Source organism: Pteronotus mesoamericanus, unplaced genomic scaffold (assembly GCF_021234165.1).
Source record: "Pteronotus mesoamericanus isolate MK-2021 breed Mesoamerican mustached bat unplaced genomic scaffold, CSHL_Meso_final scaffold_476, whole genome shotgun sequence".
Taxonomy (NCBI): Eukaryota; Metazoa; Chordata; class Mammalia; order Chiroptera; family Mormoopidae; genus Pteronotus; species Pteronotus mesoamericanus.
In genome coordinates this window covers 1,464,811-1,489,940 of record NW_026555318.1, presented here as the reverse complement: position 1 = coordinate 1,489,940, position 25,130 = coordinate 1,464,811, and the positions used below count along the sequence as shown (strand labels likewise).

General features: G+C 43.4%; 4 protein-coding genes across 6 annotated transcripts; all 4 read right to left on the bottom strand.

The window, feature by feature from the left end:
• Positions 1-2,474: 2,474 nt before the first annotated feature.
• On the bottom strand, positions 2,475-2,879 carry LOC129086984 (keratin-associated protein 2-3-like). Its single transcript, XM_054593743.1, has one exon. The coding sequence runs from the start codon at positions 2,877-2,879 to the stop codon at positions 2,475-2,477; it is 405 nt and encodes a 134-aa protein (XP_054449718.1).
• A 3,662-nt stretch (positions 2,880-6,541) lies between these two features.
• On the bottom strand, positions 6,542-7,042 carry LOC129086983 (keratin-associated protein 2-3). The gene is made up of 2 exons (XM_054593742.1): positions 6,811-7,042; positions 6,542-6,717 (listed from the first exon to the last, which is right to left on the bottom strand). The coding sequence occupies exons 1-2, from the start codon at positions 7,040-7,042 to the stop codon at positions 6,542-6,544; spliced, it is 408 nt and encodes a 135-aa protein (XP_054449717.1).
• A 4,522-nt stretch (positions 7,043-11,564) lies between these two features.
• On the bottom strand, positions 11,565-11,972 carry LOC129086981 (keratin-associated protein 2-3-like). Its single transcript, XM_054593741.1, has one exon. The coding sequence runs from the start codon at positions 11,970-11,972 to the stop codon at positions 11,565-11,567; it is 408 nt and encodes a 135-aa protein (XP_054449716.1).
• A 5,595-nt stretch (positions 11,973-17,567) lies between these two features.
• Positions 17,568-21,623, bottom strand: LOC129086978 (keratin-associated protein 4-12-like). 3 transcript variants are annotated; one of them, XM_054593738.1, is made up of 4 exons: positions 21,488-21,623; positions 21,220-21,441; positions 17,836-17,949; positions 17,568-17,689 (listed from the first exon to the last, which is right to left on the bottom strand). In XM_054593738.1, the coding sequence occupies exons 1-4, from the start codon at positions 21,621-21,623 to the stop codon at positions 17,568-17,570; spliced, it is 594 nt and encodes a 197-aa protein (XP_054449713.1). The 3 variants fall into 3 exon arrangements, with proteins under 3 accessions (XP_054449713.1, XP_054449711.1, XP_054449712.1); XM_054593736.1 differs by having other exon boundaries at positions 17,568-17,766; positions 17,799-17,949; positions 21,253-21,450; positions 21,494-21,623; XM_054593737.1 differs by having other exon boundaries at positions 17,568-17,757; positions 17,802-17,949; positions 21,283-21,450; positions 21,494-21,623.
• Between the last annotated feature and the right edge of the window lie 3,507 nt (positions 21,624-25,130).

Here is a 25,130-nt window from a genome sequence, read left to right as displayed (position 1 = left end):
TCCGCTCATTTTTTAATTGGATTGGTTCCCTTTTTTGCTATTGAATTGTTGGAATTTCTTATTTATTTTGGATATTAACCCCTTGTCAGATATGTGGCTTGCAGAATTTTCTCCCTTTCAGCAGTGTACCTTTTCATTTTGCTGATTGCTTCTTTTGCTGTGCAGAAGCTTAGTTTGATGTAGTCTCACTTGTTGATTTTTGCTTTTGTTGCTTGTGCTTTGCTCCTCAAGGCACATTTTATGATAATCAGTAAGTCTTGTTTCTGGGAGTTAGTTCTTCATAATGATCCCATCCTGTGCAAAGGGACCCTAATCCGAAGATACATAAAACCTCAAGTTAACAAGACTGATTTCTCTACTCTAAACATTTCTGACCAAAATAACCTAAAGAGAATTTCCCCTCTCCTTCATAAAAGATACACAAAGACAGAGTCCACGAGTCCCTCAGTAAGCAATTCTAGCATTTATTCAGTCTAAGACACTCATGCCCACCCCACAACCAAAATATTTCCAGGCAGAGAAAATATGGGTCATGTCTTAATAATTTACGCCGCAGGATTCTGTGATTTGACAGTCGAGGCGAGTCATATGCTATTCTCTGATGCCACTTTCCCTAAAACCAGACAACACCCATTGAAAACTTTGCCACTTACTGGCTGTGTGTCCTTGGGCTACAGGGGATAATAACAGTACATACCAGGGTCATTGTAAACATTAAATGAGATAATATATGTCAAGAACAGTGCCTGCCACTTAGCTTCTTTGTATTGGTTAAGTAATTAAATATACAGGATGCAGCACAAATAACGCCCCTCTTTTATTACAAATTCATGGGTGTGTAATTCTGTAACATAACAATATCACACCAAGCATACCATATAGCATTTTAGGTGAAATGGTCAAATTAAAACTACAAATCATTACACCCATATTATTATCCTACCAACCACACTCAAGCAGGCGTTACTTCTGCTGGACCCTGTATGTGTTCATTTTAAAAATTATTATTAATGAAATATAAAGAAAATGAGTATTATTCCAAGTTACTCTTAGATTCTCTTGCATAATGTTCCATATATTTGTTTAGACAAAAACATACCTACAGCATAGATAGAGGCATGCAGAACACATTTTTCCTAAAAGAAAAGAGTTGAATATTTTATAACTTACATATTTTTTACTTAAATACATGACAGGGCAATTATATGATGTTGCAGGTTTGCAATCTTCAACTATTTTTAACTACTTTGGCATTTCTTCTATATTTATATTGTTTATATTATGTGTAATTTGACCTTTCTCTTATTCATACCTCATCTCCCCAAGTGGATTACAACCTCTTTGAGACAGGAGCCCTCTTTTATTTCTTTATATTCCCACAGGGTGGTCAACTCAGTGCTTTTTTCTTAGTAAATATTTAATAAACGTGTGTAGATTGACAACAATTGATTAATTTGCTTGGACAATGCCATTAATGTCCAATTCCTGAGTACAATGATAAACAGCCCTCATGAGTCGATGTGGATTTAATGTCCGCAAGAGTCAATGCTGAGAATAACATTCTGAATCACAGTCAGACTGTAGCATGTAGCAGGGAGTGCATGGCGTGAGCAGCAGTTACACTTGGCCACCAAGGACGAGACAGTCTCTCTGGGCAGAAGAACTTCACCAAGAGGAAGTGTTTGACGGAAGGGCTTAATGTCAGGGGGCTTGGCTTCTTCTGGGTCTTTTCTGAACACTAGTGACTCTAATTACATTATAGTGGTATTAGTAAGAACTAATCCTTCATTGCTCATTGCTCCTCAGCTTCAAAGTCAGGTGATTGGCCAGACGTCACCTAAGATTCCTTCTACCTCTAGCACATGGGGCTTTCTGTTCTGTACTAACAGGAGTCAGGCCAGCGAAAGGCCCTGTGACTGGGAATTTGCGTGTATGGGTGTCAGCCCAGATGCAGCCTCCTTACTGGTTGTTCGGGAGGTGTTTTGTGTGTCTAGAATAGTGAGCACAAGTGACTCTGTATATGTGATGAAAATATAGCCGTGCCCACCTTCCTTACTCAGCTTCTGTGCCCTATAAATGCCGTTTAAAGGATAGTAAGGAAACTAACCAGACTTAGGTTATTGCCTTAAACAATATAAGAGGACTGTGTGGCATTTTCTTTGAGGATCTCAGGGCAAAACAGAGAGACAGAATCTTCTGAAAGGAAATATCACAAAGACCATGATTTCTATGCTGAGAGTACAAAGTTTATTAGAAAACAGACAACATCACTTGGAGTCACCAAGGTCTTGAGAGGTGAGGGCACTCTTGATCAGCAGTCAGCCTGAAAAGGTGTCTTCAGTGCCTCTTAGGAGCTAGGTTAAAGAGACGAGAAACTGGCTTCTCAGGAAAAGGCCCGCTGTTCTGCAGTGAAGCTAAGGGACAGCAGATGGACCCTGCCATCTACAGGGGGACACTTTGGGACAATGCATGGCTCAGCAGCAGCAGCAGGGGGAGGTCCTGCAGGTGGTGCGGCAGGGGGCCGGCTGGCAGCAGGGGGGCCGGCAGCAGGGCGCCTGCACGCAGATGGGCTGGCAGCAGGTGGAGGCCCAGCAGCAGGGGCGGCAGACCACGGCCGTGCAGGACGTGGGGCAGCAGGCGATGGGGCGGCAGCAGCCCTCCTGCAGGCCGCAGGGGTCACAGCAGATGGGGCGGCGGCAGGGCTCACAGATGGGGCGCGTGCAGTGGGGCACGCAGGTCACGGGGCGGCACACGGTGGTCTGGCAGCTGCAGGGGCGGCAGCAGCAGGGGTCGCGGCAGCAGCAGGGCTGGCAGCAGGGCTGGCAGCAGCCTCCCCCACAGATGGAGGAGCAGGTGGAGCCGCAGCAGGAGCCGGTCATGGTGGCGTGTGGGGCTGAGGGGGGCGGACCTGGCGAGAGGAGCTGGGTGTTGTCGGGTGTGAATGTCTTCCTCCCGATGGGGCCCTTTATATACCCTGGCCAGGGGCTGATGACCCCCAGGGCACAGGGTCACTTCCTTGTTTTTGTTTATTTATTTATGTATCTATTTTTTGAAATGGCACTGGTTCAGTAAGTTCTCTAGACACTTTTTTAGGTGCTCAGGTATATAAAGAAGACTTAGTTGTTTTCCTTATTTAATGAATACTCATTATATTTTGCTATTTATGGTTCAGATATGAACTTAATGACCCTCACTTCAAAGTCTCCAATTATCTTTATAATTTAGTGATGCTTTTACCAATTGGTGTTTTGATGTCACAAAGTAGCTGTCATACTCTTAGGGTTACTTACTAATGGTGGACATGAATTCCCCAAGTTTGAGTGTCCTTTTGCCCTGCTAAGCCTCCTGGGCAAAACAAGTTCAGAAAAATATTGTACTACAGGAATATTTTAAAAGTCATGGTTTGTCAGTAAAAGGAGAATTTTTCACTCTACGTTTTGGAGCCATGGGAATGCATCTTAGTAGATCTCTATCATCGGTGTTTCTTTTTTTTCCCCTCATTTTAAAAGTTTTGGTAAAATACACATAACATAAAATTTACTATCTTAACCATAGTTGTGTGTACAGCTCATTGGCATTAACAACATTCATATTACTGTGCAATCTTTAGCACCAGCCACCTCCACAGGTCTTCCATCTTGCAGAATGAAAATTCTGTATCCAACAAATGCTGAGTCTCCATGACCGCCTCTTTCTAGCTCCTGGCAACCATCATCATACTTTGTTTCTTAAAAATTAGCTTCTTTTTACCCCCAAACCCAGTCTATGGTAACTGCCATTCCATTCTACAAATTTGGCTTTGTTTTTGATCTTAAGATTACGTGCTCATTAATTTTCATAATTATATTTTTTATAGCAAGGTGAATTTCATTATTTATAACCTTCATGATAGCCAGTATCACCGAGTTCTAACTCTGTTCCAAGCATTATGCAAAAGAACTAACTGTGTTACTTTATTCTTTGTAACAGTCTTAAGAGGTAGGTATTATTATAATCTTCATTTTACACATAAGGAACCAGATAAGTGACTTGCCTAAAGTCATATACTTTGCAGCATTGGAACCAATACTCATTCCAAAAACATCTGTGAAAATACTTGTAAGCCAAGGAATCGGGAGATTAGAATTGTGGGTATCACATTCCTTGTCATTAAGTAATGTCTCTTTTAATTAGGAATTTTAACAGTGAATTTAATTTTTTAATAGTTGTTATTTGTGAAATGTCTCATTTTTAGTCACCTGGAAGGACTTTATGTCACACCAACATCTTCAGGAATTGGAAGAATGATCTCCCATACAGCCCTCTCAAAAATTCCAAAACATACCATACGGAGGTAGTATGGATAGTAATAACATTGGACATAATGGGTTGGCCCTGGGGCACTGTGAACCAAGCCACGAGCTATGTGAAGCTGGCAGTCTGCCAGCACGACAAAACCCCAGGTGGCGATCCCAGCCAAAGGTGGTCCCCAGGCTCACTCAGTTATGCCACAATGCCTCTCACTCCACTGCCTCCCCTGTGCTGTGCCTGAGTTTCCTCCTGCCCATTGTCCCAACTGTCATATGCAGTTGTTTTGAAGTGTCAGGGCCTGCAGGAGAATCCTCACTCAGCAATTTTGTAGCTTCTGCCTACGGATTTGCTTGGTTCCGAGCTTTTGCTTTACGGTGAAGTCTCCTCTGGGTCTGTGGTTAAAGGCTCCAGGTTAAGCCTTCTTTTCGCTCAGTCTGCTTGCACAGTCCCTTGCAGCCCACCTGGATCTGCACAGCCACCGTGCCTGACCAGGGCATGGGGTTACTGTGGACGCAAACATGATCCAGTAGTAATGATGAGCTTGGGAGAAAACAAAACAGTCTATGCCTGAGAAAATGTAAGATGAGGAAGTCTCTAGAAGGCTAATAAGAAAAATTCTGGGATGAAGAAAAACAGATGAAATTAGAGAATTTTAAAACTGGCCGTCATGAGTTAGTAGAAAGAAATTGGACTTGAGAGCCTACCCACTAGTAAACTATTAAATTCTTTTTGTTTAAAGATTTTACTTACTTATTTTTAGAGAGAGGGGAAGGGAGGGAGGAAGAGAGGGAGAGAAACATCAATGTGTGGTTGACTCTCATGTGCCCCCTACAGGGGACCTGGCCCCCAACCCAGGCATGTGCTCTGGGAATTGAACCGGAGACCTTTTGGTTCACAGGCCAGCACTCAGTCCACTGAACCACGCCAGCCAGGGCTAAACTATTAAATTCTTAGTAAAGCGAAAATTCCACTGTGCATGTACTGACAAGGTTAAGCTTTTAATATAATGGAATACTTGTTGAGAAACTTATACCATATTTCAAGAAAAATACTTTTCTTCATGAGATGGCTTGTTGTTTTATTATAAGAATGCACATGTCCAGCATGGTTGTAGAGGGGGACAAAGCCTCTCTCTTCCAACCCTTAGAACATATTCAATGCTTCCACAAATACTTTCTGATTATATACTCTGCAGGTCTGTGGGAATCCGGTAGAGAGTAAAGTCAATTAAGAGCCAGGCCTTCACAAAGCTTATCTTGCCTGACTGCCTGAGTTGGGAAGGTAGATATGCCCAAGAATACAGGTAGCCTGTTGCAAAACACTCTTACAGATCAGATGTTGGGAACTAACTACATATTTCTCAGGAAAACAAGAATAGTTTCCTGACCAACCTAAAAGTTTTTAACAGCAACAACATACCCAGTGTGGATTTATGGTATCACTGTTTCAAGTGCATTAACATTGTTTTAATGGTAAAATTATTTGGAGTTCTAAACTGGAATGGTTCCACCTGACATGAATCACTGCATAGTTTTCTAAATCAGGAAACATATGGGGTCCCTGCCCCTTGTCACGTGTGCTGATGAATCATGAGTCCCGTTCATGATCAGAGAGACCTCTCCATTCCTCAGCATCACCACAAAATCTGTGGCTTGAAAAATGAAGGTGCTTAACAAGAGGTGTTCCAAATTATTTGAATTGCTATTAGAGTTGGAGACTTTGCACTGGAATTGTTCCTAAAGCTAAAAAATGGCCATGGAGAATCCTTCTTCCTTTTGTTCGTTTGATTCTGCGTACCATAACTTAAGCCAAATATAAGCTTTTGAAGATTACGATTAATAAGCAATAAAGAGAAACTCATTTGCTTCCCAGAAATAAAATTTTATTATTTTACCACGCACGATCCCAGATAAATGTATTCCTATTCTGGAAAAATATCCTGCCTTGAAATAGTAGAGGAGTGATGATGAGTCAGTGGGGCCAAGTTTCATGCAAGAGGAACTTTGGTCGTTGTTTACTCATTTTATTCAAGCCAAGAACTCACATGATGAAAATTGGAATTTTTCTAAAGATTCTCAAAGAGGGCCAGAAATAGCTGCATGATTATGTGGAAAACGATTAGACAGTTACTGCTGAGTTAGTCTGAAGAGCAAGCAGGTTGCAAAGGTCCTAACTCTCATCTGATGTGGACCTAAGGGGTGGGAAGAGTTTGTATGTTTCTGAACTCTTGGTATGTTTCCTATTGGGCTGCTCAGCAGCAGCAGCAGCAGGGGGAGGTCCTGCAGGTGGTGCGGCAGGGGGCCGGCTGGCAGCAGGGGGGCCGGCAGCAGGGCGCCTGCACGCAGATGGGCTGGCAGCAGGTGGAGGCCCAGCAGCAGGGGCGGCAGACCACGGCCGTGCAGGACGTGGGGCAGCAGGTGATGGGGCAGCAGCAGCCCTCCTGCACGCCACAAGGGTCACAGCAGATTCGGTGGCGGCAGAACACGGCCGTGCAGGACGTGGGGCAGCAGGCGATGGGGCGGCAGCAGCCCTCCTGCAGGCCGCAGGGGTCACAGCAGATGGGGCGGCGGCAGGGCTCACAGATGGGGCGCGTGCAGTGGGGCACGCAGGTCACGGGGCGGCACACGGTGGTCTGGCAGCTGCAGGGGCGGCAGCAGCAGGGGTCGCGGCAGCAGCAGGGCTGGCAGCAGGGCTGGCAGCAGCCTCCCCCGCAGATGGAGGAGCAGGTGGAGCCGCAGCAGGAGCCGGTCATGGTGGCGTGTGGGGCTGAGTGGGGCGGGCCTGGCCAGAGGAGCTGGGTGTTGTCAGCTGTAAATAAATTTCACCCTCTCTGGGCTCTTTATATACCCTGGCCAGGGGCTGATGACCCCGGGCACAGGGTCACTTCCTAAAGCTGTGGTTGCCCATTGAAATGAGAACTCAGGATTGGTGGATTCTGTTACCGAGGCAGCAATACCAACATCACTGAAGGCTGCTTTCCTCTCTTCCTTCTTTTTCCCTTGGAGTGCATACCTGATGATTTATATCTTCAGAGAAATTACTCATTGAATAGCCAGCTTTCCCAGACCATGTGACAAGTTGAAAGTTTGAAGAATCCAGCGTTTTCCAGCGTGGCCTCTATCACACTTTCCCCTTTTTCATCATCCATGACTAAGCACAAGAATAATGTTCACAGGCCTTGATTTCTTGTGATGAAGCAAGAATTTAAAAAAAAAAATGGCTCATAAAAGATGTGTACCAATCCTGCTATGAAAAGAATGGTGCAGCACTTCTGTTAAAATGGCATATTGTTTCTCCTTGTTTATGTGGAAATAAGCAGCAAAATCACTAGAGTGATATTGTTATAGGCCATTAGAGTTGGTGTGTCGCTCATTGTGGCTTATGAGACACTTACTACGTACACAGTGTTGTACTATTTGGGGGATGGATAGGGAAAGGAAATAAAAATAAATTCTAAGTAGTTTCCAATCATACAGTAATTACAAACTGTAGGAAGGTGGGACAAAGGCAGATAAAGCAACTGAAGGAGAAATTTTCATGGGATAGGAAGGCCACACTAAATGTGGGTTTCATTGATATTATGCCTTTTTGTATGGTCTTAGAAATAAAATTTGAATTTGAATTGAGGTATTTCTTACTTTTTAGGCATGACATAAGCTTGTAGTGAGTTCCTCAAAGTATATTGAAAATATTTGTAAAGGAATCAGATGTATTTCTGTAGTAGATGCTTAGATTTGTTGGATGCGAGTTTTGATCGCTTATGAAGGGCGAAGTTGAGCTTCTTAAAAATACAAGGGGAATTAAGTGAACTGACAACTGATCAAATAGCTTTGTCTTTTTCAGCCACAGCTAACAAAAATGGGGTATAGAAAATAAATTTATAATTGGAAGGTCGATTGAAAAGAACATTGTCCAAGGGTTGCTGATGACTGTCAGACCAGATTCGTCTCCAAAGTATGTTCTGTTTGGGGTGACCATTTTAAAATACACTCTTTGGTCCACCATAGTCCTCGTCCTTGAGGTCCTTTGACTTTGTGAACCACTGTAGCCCATCACAGTTTTTGGAAGGCCAGATTTGTGAAATGATTTCTGAGTCATACAGATAAAAGAGTGGCAAAGGTTTAACATACCACAGGCCTCCTGCTGAGTACAAACTCCAATTGATGGTTGACTCCTAATCTTTTCTCAACTTGGAGTCACTTCAAAGTAGTGAACATGTGGTAGCAGTCATCACAAATTCTATCTAGTGAGAAAAAATAAGAGCTTGCTTGATTTATGGTTCAGCATATTATTTGGCTCAGAATATATAGAGACCCAAATACTAGGAATAAGAATATATCTGTTATTTCATTCTCTGCTTTTTTTTTTTTTTTAACTAACAAAAAGACATAGTGCTAAGAAATCTTGTGTTTTCAAATTGTAGGCTGTCAGAAACTTTGCTATCTGAAGTCACCTCAGTGAGAAGGCAATGTCCCACCCACAGTATCCTGGCTGGGGCCATGGTCTCCTTAACACAAAGAAGCAGCCGCAATGTCCAGCCCAGAGGCGGGGTTTCAGGTAAGAGATTTTCAGACATGGCGTTTGCTCTTACCTCCGCTGTATAGCCTCCAAAGAAAGAGGGCCCCACTTTCTTTTCACAGGCCAGTCCTGGTGTTAATTCTTTTGCACAAAACTCTGTTTTGCTTTGAGCCTATCAAAACATCATTTTATGTAATTTCACCTAAGTCCACTGTTTCTCAAAATCCTATAGAAACCTTTTCACTTCCTTCGTTTGGTGGTTCTGTGCTGTGTGGTTTCCTTTGCTGTAGCACGTTAATCGACCTAAGCTTATGGGACAAGTGTTATGTCCCTGGTCTTCATCATGGGGCCTTTTTGTGTCACATCATTCAAATTACAGGATCTGCAAGAGCATAGTTACCAGACTGGGAGCAAGTGAATATTACCCATGGTGGGGATAAATTGTAGGATTTTGTGTTTGGATCAAGAAAGACTGTAGTGTTAATGACTTTTTGTGATGGTGAACCATACCCTCATCTTAATAGCCTCACAAGTTTTACTTTGTGAGGAACTAGTTTGGGGGCCACCGGATGTTAGGAAAACTTTTTAAATTCTGCAAACAGAGTATGCATTCCTTATTCTCCAAAATGATCTTTAAAATACCCTCCAATCATAAGAGTTAGAAATGGGGGTGGGGAAGATTAACGAGAGGGACAGGAGGAGGATGGGGAAGACTAAGAAGGATTGAGCTCTTTCCTCCACTGCTCAGCATTGTGTGACTTAGAGCAAGTGCTATACTCTGCCAGCCCCAGTCTCCTCATCTTGCCATGTGAAATGGCAAGAATCGTCATGGACCATGTTTATGATAAAATCCATACAAACGTGAAAGACAGAAGAGATGGCTGTCATTAATTGAGAATAGTAAATATTTTAGTTGGAAAAGACAGAAAACTCTAGATAATCAGGCAAGCAGTGAGATTTATTCCCGGAATTTAAAAAAGAAATATCTCTCCTAAGTGGTTTGTATATTCATCTGCTTAAAACCAGGTGAGGCTAAACCAGGTGGTCTTTGAAGTCTCTCACAGCCTTGCGCTGTTTAATTCCTCTGGGTGGTTCTGGGTGAGAGGAAACATCTGTCAGATGCATGTATTGTCCACAGCCCTTTTTTGCTCCTGGCGCTTCATTCCTATTCATAAATCCTGTAACCCAGGACTCCTTCCTGTGGACTTGTAGGTCAACTTATAAAGAGCCCTTTCATTACAAGACAGCCTCAATCTGATGATGAAGTTTTTGACCTTCTTTTTTATATTTATTAGAAAATTTGTTTCTGCCAGTGGATGTGAACTGTCCTGGGGGAAAAAAAAAAGCCTTCCCAGAATCCTTTCCTACCCCAGTGACATGAAACGTAACAAACAGCACACCCTATGAGCCTATTTGATGCAGTGATGCTCAAATGTGCAGCAAGGAATATAAATGAATGGTACTGGGTGCTCACTATGTGCCAGGCATTTTACATACATAAAGCCATTTAACTTTCCCAGCAATCTACATTGATGGGTATTAGTTTTCCCGTGTCGCAAATGAGAAAACCTAAAGGTAAGAGAAGTTAAGTTGTACTAGATGCTGAAGTTTTTGCTTTAAGTAAATATATACCTTTTAGAATTCTTGACATAAAGATGATCCCCTTCTACAGTCGTTTGATACAACAAATAGAAATTAATTACCAACTATATTCTAAACATTGATCTCAGTACTGGGATCTGGGATGAATGAACTGGTTCATCATTGAAGGAAGGGAAATAGATCATCTCAATACAATGCCTTATGGGCAGGGGAATGAGCACAGGGTCACAGGATGCTATTGGCAAATGTTAGGGTGCCTAACCTAGCGGGTGTGTGTGTGTGTGTGTGTATGTGTGTGTGTGTGTGTGTGCGTGTGTGTGTGTGTGTCTAGGTGAGGGGTTAGGACAGAACTACTGGAGAAGACTGAGTTCAACTTGGAAATGACTCAGAAGTGGGTGAAGAGGTGGAGGGAAGGGGAAGGGGAAAGGGTATTCCAGAAAAATGAAAGAACATGACAACAGCAAAGACAAATAGAACTGCACGGCACATGTCAGTTACTGCGAGAAGTTTAGTGTTGCTGAAGTGAAACTTAGTGTGGCGTGTGAAGACAGGAACCTAGAGGTATGGGCCGAGGGCAGGCCGTGGAGGACCTGGCGGCATGGGTCCACCGTGTGAGCGGCCTGAGGACTCGCCCGGCCGTCCTGCACCGCCGTTCCAGACTCATACCAGGAACCCTGGCACCTCTGTCTCTCCCTCTTCTGTCTTCTTCATCCTCTCTTTTTCCTTCTTCCTCTTCACTCTCCTTCCTGTTCTTCATCTGCTCATCTGTGTCCACTAATACACCTGCACTAAACAATGAATCAGGTAGCAGGAAGGGTTGCAGGAAAAATTAGTTTATTGAAAACAAGTGAGGAGCACGTTACAAACAATGGTGGGAAGGCATGAGCAACCTCCGGAGTTTGGGAGGTTTGCCAAGTTCCCTCCAGGGACTTTTAGGGGTGGGCGTGCCATTCATGGTGAGTTCTGCTGATGGGGACACCTGGGAACTTGCCCTAAGGTGGAGGTGGAGATCTGCTTGTATATCCAAATAGTAGGATGTAAAAAAATGACTATTGTCACTTTATGGGGGAAAAAATGTGTTTTTCTTTCAACTTGATTAAAATGCAGAACAGGCGTTTAGGCTCCAGTGTATTGATCTGTGGGGACCTTGGGGTTCAGCAGCAGCCGCAGCAGGGGGAGGTCCTGCAGGTGGTGCGGCAGGGGGCCGGCTGGCAGCAGGGGGGCCGGCAGCAGGGCGCCTGCACGCAGATGGGCTGGCAGCAGGTGGAGGCCCAGCAGCAGGGGCGGCAGACCACGGCCGTGCAGGACGTGGGGCAGCAGGCGATGGGGCGGCAGCAGCCCTCCTGCAGGCCGCAGGGGTCACAGCAGATGGGGCGGCGGCAGGGCTCACAGATGGGGCGCGTGCAGTGGGGCACGCAGGTCACGGGGCGGCACACGGTGGTCTGGCAGCTGCAGGGGCGGCAGCAGCAGGGGTCGCGGCAGCAGCAGGGCTGGCAGCAGGGCTGGCAGCAGCCTCCCCCACAGATGGAGGAGCAGGTGGAGCCGCAGCAGGAGCCGGTCATGGTGGCGTGTGGGGTTGAGTGGGGCGGGCCTGGCGAGAGGAGCTGGGTGTTGTCGGGTGTGAATGTCTTCCTCCCGTTGTGGCCCTTTATATACCCTGGCCAGGGGCTGATGACCCCCAGGGCACAGGTCACCTACTTGTTAATTTCCTGGCCAGTTAAGTAAGGATTTAGCATTGACTAATGGTGTTTTGGGTAACCCCTCACCTTACACATATACATGCACACACATCACAAATGTTTTTCCTTTGTTTGTATTGTTTATTCTCACCAAATCTAGACATTGGATTAGATTCTGATGAATTTCCCTTTAAATACTTCTAACTCATAAAAGAGAAAAGAATGTGTTTTCTAAACTAGTGTGGCATCTGGTTCCTTAGCCCTGTGGTCCCGAAGTTATTATTTTATTCATAGACTTCAAAGACTCTCATAATTAACACCCAAACAGTGACACGCCTTATTTACACCCATGCACGTGACAGTAACAGGTAATCGCAGCACTCCAGTGCAAACCAACTGTCACCTGCTTCCCAGATGTCCCTCTCAATTCTCTGAAAGGCAGGTTCTGGGTTTGCATGTGAGGAGGGACCACATGGCACCCTGGATCCCTGCCACCCCAGGTTAGCGCCTCCAACAGGGCCTGGGCCGGCCTGCCTTGACTGCAGAGTTTCCACATTCACCTGAATGCCCTCCTCATCCTTCCAAGCCAAACCTAACACCTGCCTTGATTGTAAAGATCTGTTGCAGTTTTTGTCTTTGTAATTCATTTGGAATTAGTCATCACATGTGTGAAATCAAGGGACTGTAGAGCACGGGTCCCCCCCCCGCCCCGCCCCACCGGGCCGTGGGCTGGTTAGGAACAGGGCCGTGCGGCAGGAGGTGAGCTTGAATGTAATGCGCTTGAATTATCCCGACACTATCCCGCCCACCCCTCCCAGTCTATGGAAAAATTGTCTTCCACAAAACTGGTTCTGGGTGCTGAAAAGATTGGGGGTTGCTGCTATAGGGGACATGTAGTCCTATTCCCTCATTTTATAGGAGGGTCACATGTGTTCACCATGGTCACACAGTGAGGTCTGGGGTCCAGGTCTGCTCATCCCTCGTAAGCAGACTCTTGTGTTTCACCCCATGACAAATCATCTGGAGGGGCCTCAGGACTCTGTGCTGGGTCGGACCTGTGCTCGGGCACGGAGGTTCCTGTCTGAGGATCAACAGAGCTGGACGAAGGGTGTGGGGTGGGGGGGCTCCTTCTTTTCTGGGTATCAGTCTGACAGGGTGGTCTTGCTTCCCTTGGGGACTCACTGGGGCACTGTGTGACAAGCATACACTTGTCTAATTCCACCTGTTGTTATTTATTTGTACCTTCACCCTATATCTTACCTTTTATGATGAGTTCCATACATTTACTTCTTACTAGTGAAGTAGAACAGTTTTCTTTGGATTTGAGTTTAAAAAAAAAATGAAATCTGTCCAGCCGATCTTAATTATTTTCTATGAACACAATGAAAAAAGGAAGGTCAAGAGCTTGCAAACCACCAATCAAATGCTCTTCAATAGCCATTTGTCCTAAAATTATCCCCTTCACTTCAAGGGAGAAGCTTTTGGTTGTTGTCATAGGGGAATTAGTTCTGATTTGCTTCAGTGAGGCTGTGGGAGATATTACAGATGTGAATTATACCAAATTCACTCTCTATATTCCTCATGCCAAGATTTTTCTCTTCACTTTTTTTATAATGAGTTGATTTTTTTTTTACTTTATAGACTAAATAATTCTTTACTAATAGCCTTTTTATTTATGACCAATATTCTGTGTACATTTTTAGCCTCAACAGTCCTTTGAACTAATATCAGTTTTACAAGGAATTTTCTTTTCTTTTCTAACTAGGCCATTACTTGAAGCTTATACCCATTTTCCTTTAAGAACAGTATATAACACTGCACTGTTTTGTTTGCTGATGTTGTATATCAGCTTCCATTTTTCTTCCCACTATGTAAGAACTTTAGGTTACAATTTAGGGAGTATTTGGTATGTTCCAGGGACTGTGATAGGTATCTTTACCTATCTTATTAACCATCATAACAATCAATTGAGTTAGGTATTGTAATCTCCACTATGTAGATTAAGAGTCTGAAGGTTTGTGAGGTTAGCTAATTTGCCCAGGGTTACACAGCTCATAAATAACCAAGTCTGGATTCAACATAAGTGCGTCTGACCCTTAAGCCTGTGTTTTAGCAGACATGCCTACAAAAATGAATGGGGTTCTCTTTCAACTTAACATGATAGGACTTCACTTTGTATTATTTATTAAAGGTTAATTATATCTATAAGCCTAGAGATTTATTCACCTATGTCCTTCAGAAAGTTTATTAGAATAAAACCAACCCTGCCACCAATACTTGGCCACTCCTTTATTTTTATTTTCTTTAGAGAAAACTATCTGCTTAATCTTTTCCTACTGATTGATGTATTAAGCTAGTTTCTCATTGCCACTGCAGTTGAAATAGTCAGCTATTGCTGCATAACAAGAAACCACAAACTCTCATAATATACAGTAACAATGGTCATGTGCCTGCCGGTCATCGGGTTTTGGCTGTTTTAGATTGAGCTTGCCTTCCAGTTATGGGTTGGTTTGGGGCTTTCTTCTGAATATGAGTTGCCAGATTTAGCAAATAAAAATACAGGTAACTCAGGTAAATTTTGACTTCAAATGAACAACAAATAATTGTTTCGTACATTTGAGTATGCATGGGGGCATACTCACATACACATTTATTCACTGTTTGTCTGAAATTCCAGCTCACTGCTACTGACAGCACAAGCCCAGGGGAGCAATCGCTGTCATGCCGGCACATTCCAGGCTTCTGCTTGGGTCGTGTCCTCTAACACCCCATTGGCCAAAGCAGGTCACATGGTAAAGTTCAAACCACAGGGTGGAAGAGTGGGAGAGGGTGCTTCTTCCAGAGGGTGGGAGGGGGACAAAGTAAATATTAACAAAGAATGATCTAGTCTACCAGAGGAGTGAGTCAGTTATTTTAATAATCTTTGCTGTGAAGTTTGGATAAAGACTTCGAGAAAGTCAAATTAGATTGTGGTCACTGGGTCTCCATTTATGGGGTTACTTTTACTCCTTGTCCCCCTTCTCGTCCTGGTCAACCAAGAAGTGTCACTGATTATATAAAGACTGCCCAATATCTCTATAAGAAATTCATGTTGTCAGACTCTATTAGTTTGTTTTATGAGGTGTTTAAAAAAAATACCAATTTTATGAAAATGGCTATTGATTTAATCAAATATTTCATTAGAAATTATATTTCATTGCCTACTGTAAGTACCACTAATTTGAATAACTAACAAACAGGTGAAATCTTCTTTTGGGAAAAATTAATGGTGGACTTCAGCAACATAGACACTAAACTAATATGAAGTCTGCCTCTGACTGCTTATATATAGAGACTGATACTGGCTTAACAGAACTTTCCCATTCTACCTTAGCCCCACACTGGCCAGCAGTGTCTTGTAGCTCTTCCTATTAAGACTTAGATTCTATTTCTCTACTCTTTGCATCTGATTTGGCTTTATGACTTATTTTGACCAATAGGACATGGTGGATGAGTTGAGTGAATGCTACAATCTAAGCCTCAAGAATCCCTGAAGCTTTACCTTTACCCCTTAGAACGTTCCTACAATTATGCAAAGAAGTCCAGTAGAGCCTCCCCGAGAATGACAGGCCACGTAGAGAAGAACCAAGGCACCCAGGAGACAAGCAGCCCCAACTACCAGGCATTAAATGAGGCCACCTTGGGCCTTTCAGCCCCAGGTGAACTTTGAGACAAATGCAGGAGCACGAGTGAGACCAGGCAAGAATCAGAAGGATGCTGGTCAGTGCACAGAATTGCGAGAAATTACAAATCGTTATTGTTTTGAGCTGTTAAGTTAGGGGGTGGTTGTTATGCAGCAGTAAACAACCGAGACAGTCTTTATATATTCAGTTTATTCCTTCACGTGAGCAGTCACCCTTGTGGAGACGTGATCTGGGGGCCCCTTCACACGAACTCCCTCTCCTTAGGTTTGTCTCGTGGCAGTGGCCAGCAGAGAAAGTATTTAAACGGTTGAGAATGTGTGATGCCGTGACATTGCTTTCACTTTAAAATGTTTTGTTTGAATACTTTTACAGACAGTTACAGAACATTATTTTGGAAAATAGTTTCTGATACTGTCTATAACTGTTGGAATTTCAAATTCCAAGTGAGGGGTTTGCAAATCTTGACATTGCTCGTGTACTGTGTAGGTTTCGGTCTCCTATGTAGAATTCTTGCTTCAACACTGTTGTGTTTGCAAAGTCTGTGTGAACCCCAGCTAAGAACTGCTCAAAACTACAAATTACTTCCCATTAAAAAATCCTTAAAAAGAAATTCCATTCTCTCAGGGTGAATATATATTGGAATATTAATTGAGGAGATGCTTGAATTATGAGGCAAATCCTAAGAGACCATACTCAGAAACATACCACACCGTCCATGTGAAGCATATTTCCTTGAAAATACAATGAACTATAACTCAATGCATTGTATTTATTAAATATGTATAGCTTTTTGCATGTCAATCAAAGCTCAGTAAAGCGTTTTTTAAAAAATACAATGAATATGCATTTCTTTTTGGCAGAACTCAATGAGAAATACGGTTTAACCTACTTTGTGATTATGAACTCTGAAAAGTTTTTTGTTTTTTTAAATGAAAGGAATTGAGTACGTTTAAATTCTTTACAGGAGATTTTCCTTCTTTCACTGGCATGCACTCAGAAAATTAGGTTCACCCTTTTCTGCAGAATAGGGCCAGTGTTATTAAGGGGTACAATGTGTCTTAAATAAGAGCTAAAGGCATGAATTAAATCTGTCCTAATTTAAGATATTGAGTACATACATGTGCACATACATGACAGTTTTGATCTAATATCCTAAATTATCTATATTTGATATAGCACTTATTTTCAAAGTGATTTCAACATGGGCTATTCTTTCCATATCTGGATCTAATATCCTAAATTATCTATATTTGATATAGCACTTATTTTCAAAGTGATTTCAACATGGGCTATTCTTTCCATATCTGCCTCATTACTGAGTAAAATGATCATAAAAACAATAGGGAGTGATGCCGATGAATTCTTATGCGTAGAAAAGTTTATTTGAGGGCAGAGAAACAACAAAACATAAATTCATTCTAGGAGGTTGGACTGCAGATCTGAGGGTGTCAAATTAGTGTCATTCGAGGGCTGCAGATAATTTCCATCTTGTTAGAAGGATGATCTGGAGCCCCAAGCGACAAAGGAGAATGAGATTTAGAGAACTAGGACAATCTCTTAGCAGGTGGGATGCAAATTAATACAGAGTTCGTCAATATCCAAAGGAAAAGATAGCAAGGAAGAGAGTTTACAATGAACCAGAATGTGTCTAAGAGTTAGTGGGACAGTGAGCTTTTGGTATCATGGATCCCAGCCCTCTGAATGATGTCAGCCAGGTTCCATGTGTCCTAAGGGTCATCACAGGAAGTGTCTACATTTGTGAGGACAGATGCAAATGGGTTACAAAGAAGGGGACTCAGCAGCAAGGGATGGCACAGCACATGGGGCGGGGGCAGGTAGAGATGACGCAGGTGGGGCGATAGCAGTTGGTGAGGCAGGAGACCTGGCCACAGGCTGGGCGGAGGCAGCAGGAGGGACAGCAGCAGGGCGGGCAGTAGCCGAAGCCACAGCCGCTGGAGCCACAGCAGCTGGGGCGGCAGCAGCTGAGTGAGAGGAGGGGGGCAGGTAGAGATAGAGGGGGGGGCGGCAGGTAGAGATGAGAGGAGGGCGGCAGCAGCCGAAACCACAGCAGCTGGAGCCACAGCAGCTGGGGCGGCAGCAGCTAGAGATGCAGCAGGAGGGGCGGCAGCAGGTGGTCCTGCAGCAGGTAGTCTGGCAGCAGGTGGGGCTGCAGCAGCCTAGGCCGCAGCCCTGGCCAGAGCAGAGGGAGCCACAACAGGAGCCGACCATGGTTTCAGAGGGTGAAGGTTCTGGGTGGGTTTCCAGGAGAGTGAGGTTCTTGAGTTTGAGAGCCTCCTTGGCCCACTCCTCCCTTTATACCCTGCTGAAGAGCTGTTGCTGTGTCATTATTTCCTTGTTATTATTTACCATACTAGAAAACGTAATTATTTAATTACATAATTGTGTGTGTCTAGTTAAGTACTCCGAAATGGAGAAAATAACACATTTCCTTTTTCTGGTGAGTTCCTGTGGTTCCCATGGAAAGAAGTGTCACGTTTCTTTCTTAGTGGGCGTTACCTGTGTTTCTGGCAGATGCAGTGTCTTTTACAAGACACTCGTCACATGACTCTGACGTTTCGTTTTTGAGTGTGATAGTTCCTCCTATCTGTGCGCTGCTATGTGAAAATCATGGTCCTCCCAAGGCTTATGTATCTTTTGTAGTCAAAGAGGAGGAGGTCATGTGCTGGTCAGAGGAAATGCGAGGAAAAAATTAGAATGACCTTTTGGGAAGGAGGCCGTGCCATCGATACCGAGGATGACTGACAGATCCTGTGGACACTTTGAATGGTCAGGGAGATAGTTGGGTGTTTCAAACTCTGTGTCAGATCTTATTTCACTGTCTCCAGCTGAGGTACTTAGCCATGACTCACTCCTTTTAAATAGTGAAAACCATTTTTGCTGTGTGTCTTTCAGGATAGGCATTTACAGTGGGAATTTTCTTTGTAAAGATTTTTTACATTATTATTTATTCTTAGATAGAGGGGAAGGGAGGGAGAAAGAAGGGGAGAGAAACATCGATGTGTGAGAGACACATAGATTGATTACCTCTTGCACACCCTCAACTGGAGACCTGGCCTGCAGCCCGGGCATGTGCCCTGACTGGGAATCAAACCATTAACCTTTTGGCTCACTGGCTGGCACTCAATCCACTGAGCCACACCAGCGAGGGCCATAGTGGGAAATTTTTAATTTATCTTTTGATTGATAACCTGCAAAATGGTTATTTCATGACAGAAACATTTGTTATGTATAAGCAATATTTAAGATTATTAGGCCGTCAATACAAAACTGAAGCTATCTTACTGGAGGCACATCATGAGACATCAAGGTTCTTTGGAAAAGACAATAATGCTGGGGAAATAGAAGGCATCAGGAAAAGAGGAAGACCCAAATGTGAGATGGATTCACTCCAAAAATGAAGCCATAGATGTGAGTCTGCAGGAGCAGAGAAGTGGCCGTTTGGACAGCGCTCATTCACGGGGACACCAGGAGCTGGGGTTGATTAAACAGCATGAAACACACAGGACATTCTCTTGGGTACTACGGGGCCATAACAAATAACCCTCCATCTCTCTCCTATAGGCACTTGAATAAGACATGTATGGGAAACAGAGTTTGGCAACAATGAAAAGAATGGAAATAATTTTAACTAAATAATTAAAATAAAAACACACAATATGTAAATAAGTTCCATATACCCTCCATGAAAGGTGGAAAAATATTTACATATATTATTTGTGAAGTACTCATTATTTCCAGGCATTATGCTGAATATCTTATATTTGTTTTTCATCTTTAACGCAACCCTATGAAGTACTGTGTATTCTTGTTACCCTTTTAGTAGAATAAGCAAAAGAAACTATAGAGAAGTTAAAAGAAAAAAACTTGCATAAGATTAAACAGAAAGTTAGCTTTTTTTAAAAAAAATATTTTATTTTTAGAGTGAGGGGAAGGGAGGGAGAAACATCAATGTGTGGTTGCCTCTCATGCCTCCTACATGGGGACCTGGCCTGTGACCCAGGCATGTGCCCTGACTGGTAATCAAACTGGCAACCCTTTGCTTCGCAGGCCAGTGCTCAACCCACTGAGCCACACCAGCCTGCACAGCTTGTCTTAATCACAGAGCAGCCAAGGAATGTGGGAAGGGTAAAACTTGCGAGCCTTTGCTGAAGCCATTTGACCTTCCCAGAATGTTTCCTTTCTTGTCAGCTCTGCACACTCCTATTCATCTGTCCCAAAACCCAGCCGAAATGCTTCCTCCTCGATGACATTGTTACTAAAAAACGGCTGCGTGCACGTGTAGCTCTTCTCTGCATTGTGCTCCCAATTTAGTGCACTCTGTCGTGTCACGCTATTTACTTCTGCCCTTCCCCCAGTTGCAATGCTGAGGCCCTGACGATGGGAGCTGGGACATTTTGTTTATTCCATCCTGCTCAGATCAGGGCCATGATAGAGGACGCTAGAGGTAAATGTTCGTTGAGAATATGAAGGCTTTGTTTTATGACATAGGGGCATGTAATGGTCCTTTAAAAATATATAACTTTTGACTAATGGAGAAAAGAGGGAGAAATAGTCCAAAGGGATTGTAGTTACATTTGAGAAAAGCCAATTTATTTATGTACTTATTTATTATCTGAATTTTATTGGTGGAAAAAACTCCTGGAAGTCAGAGTTTTAAAAGGTCATGAATTATGTTGAGTCTTCGTAAAACTTTCCCCTTATTATATTCAGGGATACAACATGACTTCAGTTACATTTTTTCCCCTGAAGTCTAGAAAATGATTAGTTGATTTAGCTAAGACTGAAAAGACTTTCTAGAGAAAACTGGTGAGCAGCGTCATTTGACCTCTGTTGGAGGTTGACTAATTGGTGCTGTCTGTCTGAAAGGTGTAGGAAAATACAATTACCTAGGACCCACAAGGGAAACCTTAAAAAAAAAAAATCACATTCAATTTTCAGTGTTAGTACAAAGAGATTTATTTTGGTGCATATAAATAACAAGCTGTAAGAAAATCTTTGCAACAGAATACAAGGAAAAGACCTCATTGGATTTTGATGTCGAAGGAGTTAAAATCCATAGTCCCACAAGTGCTGGGGACACTCTTCAAATTCCAGAAACATAAAGAATGGATGTCCTGAAGGGATGTGGGAGGAACTTAGTTTATTAGGAGAATCTGAATGAAGTCATTTTGAAGGAAGAGAGTTTGGACAGAAGTTAGAATGTGGACAGAGAATCAGTAGGACTGGGGTTTGCTAGGGGACCCAAGACATCAGTGACACATTTTTGAAAAGGAGGGTGTGTGTCTATGGGGAGGGGAGGAAAGGAGGAAGCAGTGTGTTCAAAGCAGAGGTTCAGCAGCAAGGGATGGCACAGCACATGGGGCGGGGGCAGGTGGAGATGACGCAGGTGGGGCGATAGCAGTTGGTGAGGCAGGAGACCTGGCCACAGGCTGGGCGGAGGCAGCAGGAAGGACAGCAGCAGGGCGGGCAGTAGCCGAAGCCACAGCCGCTGGAGCCACAACAACTGGGGCGGCAGCAGCTAGAGATGCAGCAGGAGGGGCGGCAGCAGCCGAAACCACAGCCGCTGGAGCCACAGCAGCTGGGGCGGCAGCAGCTAGAGATGCAGCAGGAGGGCGGCACAGCCACAGGGGAGCCACAGCAGCTGGGGCGGCAGCAGCAGAGATGCAGAGGAGGGGCGGCAGCAGCCGAAACCACAGCAGCTGGAGCCACAGCAGCTGGGGCGGCAGCAGGTGGTCCTGCAGCAGGTGGTCTGACAGCAGCTGGGGCAGCAGCAGGTCTCCAGGCCGCAGCCCTGGCCAGAGCAGAGGGAGCCACAACAGGAGCTGACCATGGTGTCGGGGTGGAGGTTCTGGGTGGGTTTCCAGGAGAGAGAGGTGTCGAGTGTGATCTCCCCTCGCCCTCTGTTGCCTTTATATCCTGCTCAGCGCTGCTGTGACCATGTGCCGGACTTCGTTGTTGTTTATCCTGATTGACAGTCAGTTAGTTTTAGTAAATTAGATAATTGTGTTTGTCTGGTAAATATCCCTATTTATAGGAATGACATTTTTTCCTCTTCCTGTTGTATTATGAGCCATCCAATTGGGATGGGGAATCAGCTCCTATATGTCTTTGATGCGTCTTGTCAAGTAGACCCATTAAATGACATTGTTTCTTTGGATTTCACAAGTGTTCGTTTTCATTTTTCTCTTTAACTCCAGAATAATATGTTGAGAGTGGATTTTATGGTGATGAAATCTCCTCTGCTGTCAAAGAGCAAGTCCCATCCAATGCTTGTGGTAAAATAGGACGGAAGGCCCCGCTCAGAGGGGAGGCAGTTGCTTGCGTGCAGGAGGGGCGCTCTGACTCCCTTCGTTTTCCTGGATTCGCAGGGAGGTGTAAAAGATCCTAACGAAGTCCCTATCTGTTTTGTCTTATTGAGCCTATTTAATGTGAAGCAGTTACAATGCAGAGATTCACTGCTTTTTTTATTTTTTATTAAATCTGTTGGGTTTACATTGGCCGATGGGGTCATATTAGGCTTCAGGTGTGCATTTCTATGATACATGATCTGTGTTGCATTGTGTATCCACCACCCAAAGTCAAATCATCCTCCATCACCAAATATTTGGCTCTCTTTACCCCTGCCCCATCCCCTTACCCTCTTCCCTCTGGAACCCACCATACTGCTGTCTGTGTTTCAGTTATATATCCCACATGAGAGTTAAATCATATGGCTCAGCTTTTTCTGACTTATTTTAGTCAGTGTAATATTGTCCAGGTCCATCCATGTTGTCACAAACAGCAGTATTTCATCTTTGTTAGGGCTGAGTAGTATTCCGCCATATATATGTACCGCATCTTCTTTATCCAATCCGCTATGATAGCAAGGGGGGGCGAAGCTGTGGAGAAAGGGAAACCCTCATTCACTGCTGGTGGGGACGTGGGCTGGTACAGCCACTGTGAATCGCTACTTTTAAACAGCAAAAACACATTGACTTGATGGGTCCTGTTTAAAATTCCTAAGTTATTATTGACGTGTCTGCAGAGATTGGGGTATTACAGTGGAGAGTTTTTTGACCTTCTTTTGGTAGGCGAGCGTACCAAATGGAATGTGTGTGACTGAGGTGTTATTGAAATATGTTTTCTTATATTCTCTTCAAGGAGTGTTTGGGACAGAAGCGGTTAAGCTTGAATCTCTGTCCCCCAGGCCCTTAAACAAGACAAACAAGACCCACACGCGGGCACCTACTGAGGGCGGCCGTTTTCAACCTTTTCATCTCATGATGCACATAAACTAATTATTAAAATTCGGTAGCACACCAACAAAATATATGTTTTGCACATCTAACAAAATAAAATATGTATAATTTTGATTCATTCACACTGGAGGGCTCTTGTTGTGTTGGCTGTTGTCATTTGTGTATTTGACAATCTCAGGGAAAAGAGGTCAGTGCCTCTGACTAAATAGTCAGATGTTGCATGTTTTAAATTTTTGGGGAGCACACTGGTTGAAAATCACTGATTTAGAACATTGTGTAATTAGTAAACAAAATAACAATTATGTATTTAAGTCTACACATTGATGAGATACTGCTAATAGTTACTATTTTGGGGCGCCTACTGCATGTCAGGAATTTTTTTTCTATAATTGTTATTTTGTTTATACTTCACCAGGACTCTATGAGGTAGAAACAGTTTTTCTCAATTCCTTAGACATGAGGTAACAGAAGCTCAGATAGGTTTAAATTACACAGGTCTTTAGGAAATGGGATTATCTCCTTCTCTCCTAAAAGATATGAAGAATGGCAACCCCATGTTATTTCTCATGCTGTTTCATTGCGTAAATATGCTTTCCCCGGTCACCTCAGCAGACTGTCGCTCATACGTAAATGCCCCATCTAGATACCAGCTTACCTGTAACTAATGTCTGTTTTGACATCTACCACATTCAAAATGAATTCTTGCCTTCTTTTTGCTCCACGATATGCCTATAGTCTAGGATATCACACTGTATCATGAATTGGTTTATATCTCTTTTTTTAACCCTTCTATATACCCCGTGAAGTCAGAGACTGTCTTACTCATATTTATAAATATGGTGCCTAGCAACTGCCCTGAGTGAATGTGGAATTTATTGAAAAGACGAGGCATTTACTCCCCATTTTCCTACTTTCGATAATCTAGATAGGTAAGCAGAGGAGAAAGGGCATCCAGACAGGGCGTAATAAGTGGGCTATATTTTGGCTTCTGATGGAACGAATGACTTGTCTGGATGGTCATTAGGATGACCATCCTGATGGATGGATGGTTTGTAGGAGAGTAAAGGAAAAATAACACACCACTGATTGAATGGGGGAATTCAAGGGTATTCTGGAATTTATACAGAGAGAGTAGATATCATATCATCACAAAGTTGGGAGAAAGGTGTGAGCAAATGCCTAGGGTTTGTCAATATTACTTGGCTGGAGCGGGGGAGTGACAGCAGGGGGCAGGAAGTTAGGTGTGGTTGAAGGAGGGGGTGAGGGATGAATGCCTGTCTAGGTCGGTGACAGGGAGGGTGGTAATGAATGTATTGTCAACCACTTCAAAGAGAGTCAACCAGGACCACTTACAGAATGGGCAGCAGAGGTATAAGAGACCTCATCATTAAAGAAGACTCATAATTTAACATTTTTTCAATTCCGTTTTTCAATTGCAGCACAATTTGCAATCATATTTGGAAGGTGAAAAGATAATCACTTATAATAAAAAGCATACATAGTAAAAAATCTGCTATTCAAGTCAAAGAACATGTATATAAAGGACCTGTAGACAAGGACAATGGGAAGGGAAGGATGGAATATGTGTGTGTGTGGGGCGGGGGGGTAGGCAGGGCCAGGGAGAGCAATGGGGACAAATGAAATGGAACAACAATAAAAAAAACAATTTAAACCCACTTATAAACAAAGTAAAAACACAAATGGCTAAATTTTTTTTAAAAACTTGCATTTTATATCAAGACAAAGAGTTTTAATGATCTTAATATATAAAGCATTTCTGCAATTAGATTAGGGAAAAAAAAAGCTGCGACTCTCATAAAAAAAAAAAAAATAGAATGCGACTCTTTCTTTACCATGAAATGAAAATACGAGATACCACACCTGATATCGGACTGTCAAAAATTCAAAATCCGACAACGCTCCCTGGTAGCGGGACTACGTCAAAACAGGCGTCCCCACACTTTTCTCGGGAAGATTTAACAATAGCGGTGTCATTCGTAGCATTGCTATTTGTAAAAACAAAACAAAGTACCAACTAAACAGACAAAAGCCACTAGACACCGTCAGAAGGTCCTTCAATAAGATACTGGTGAATAAAC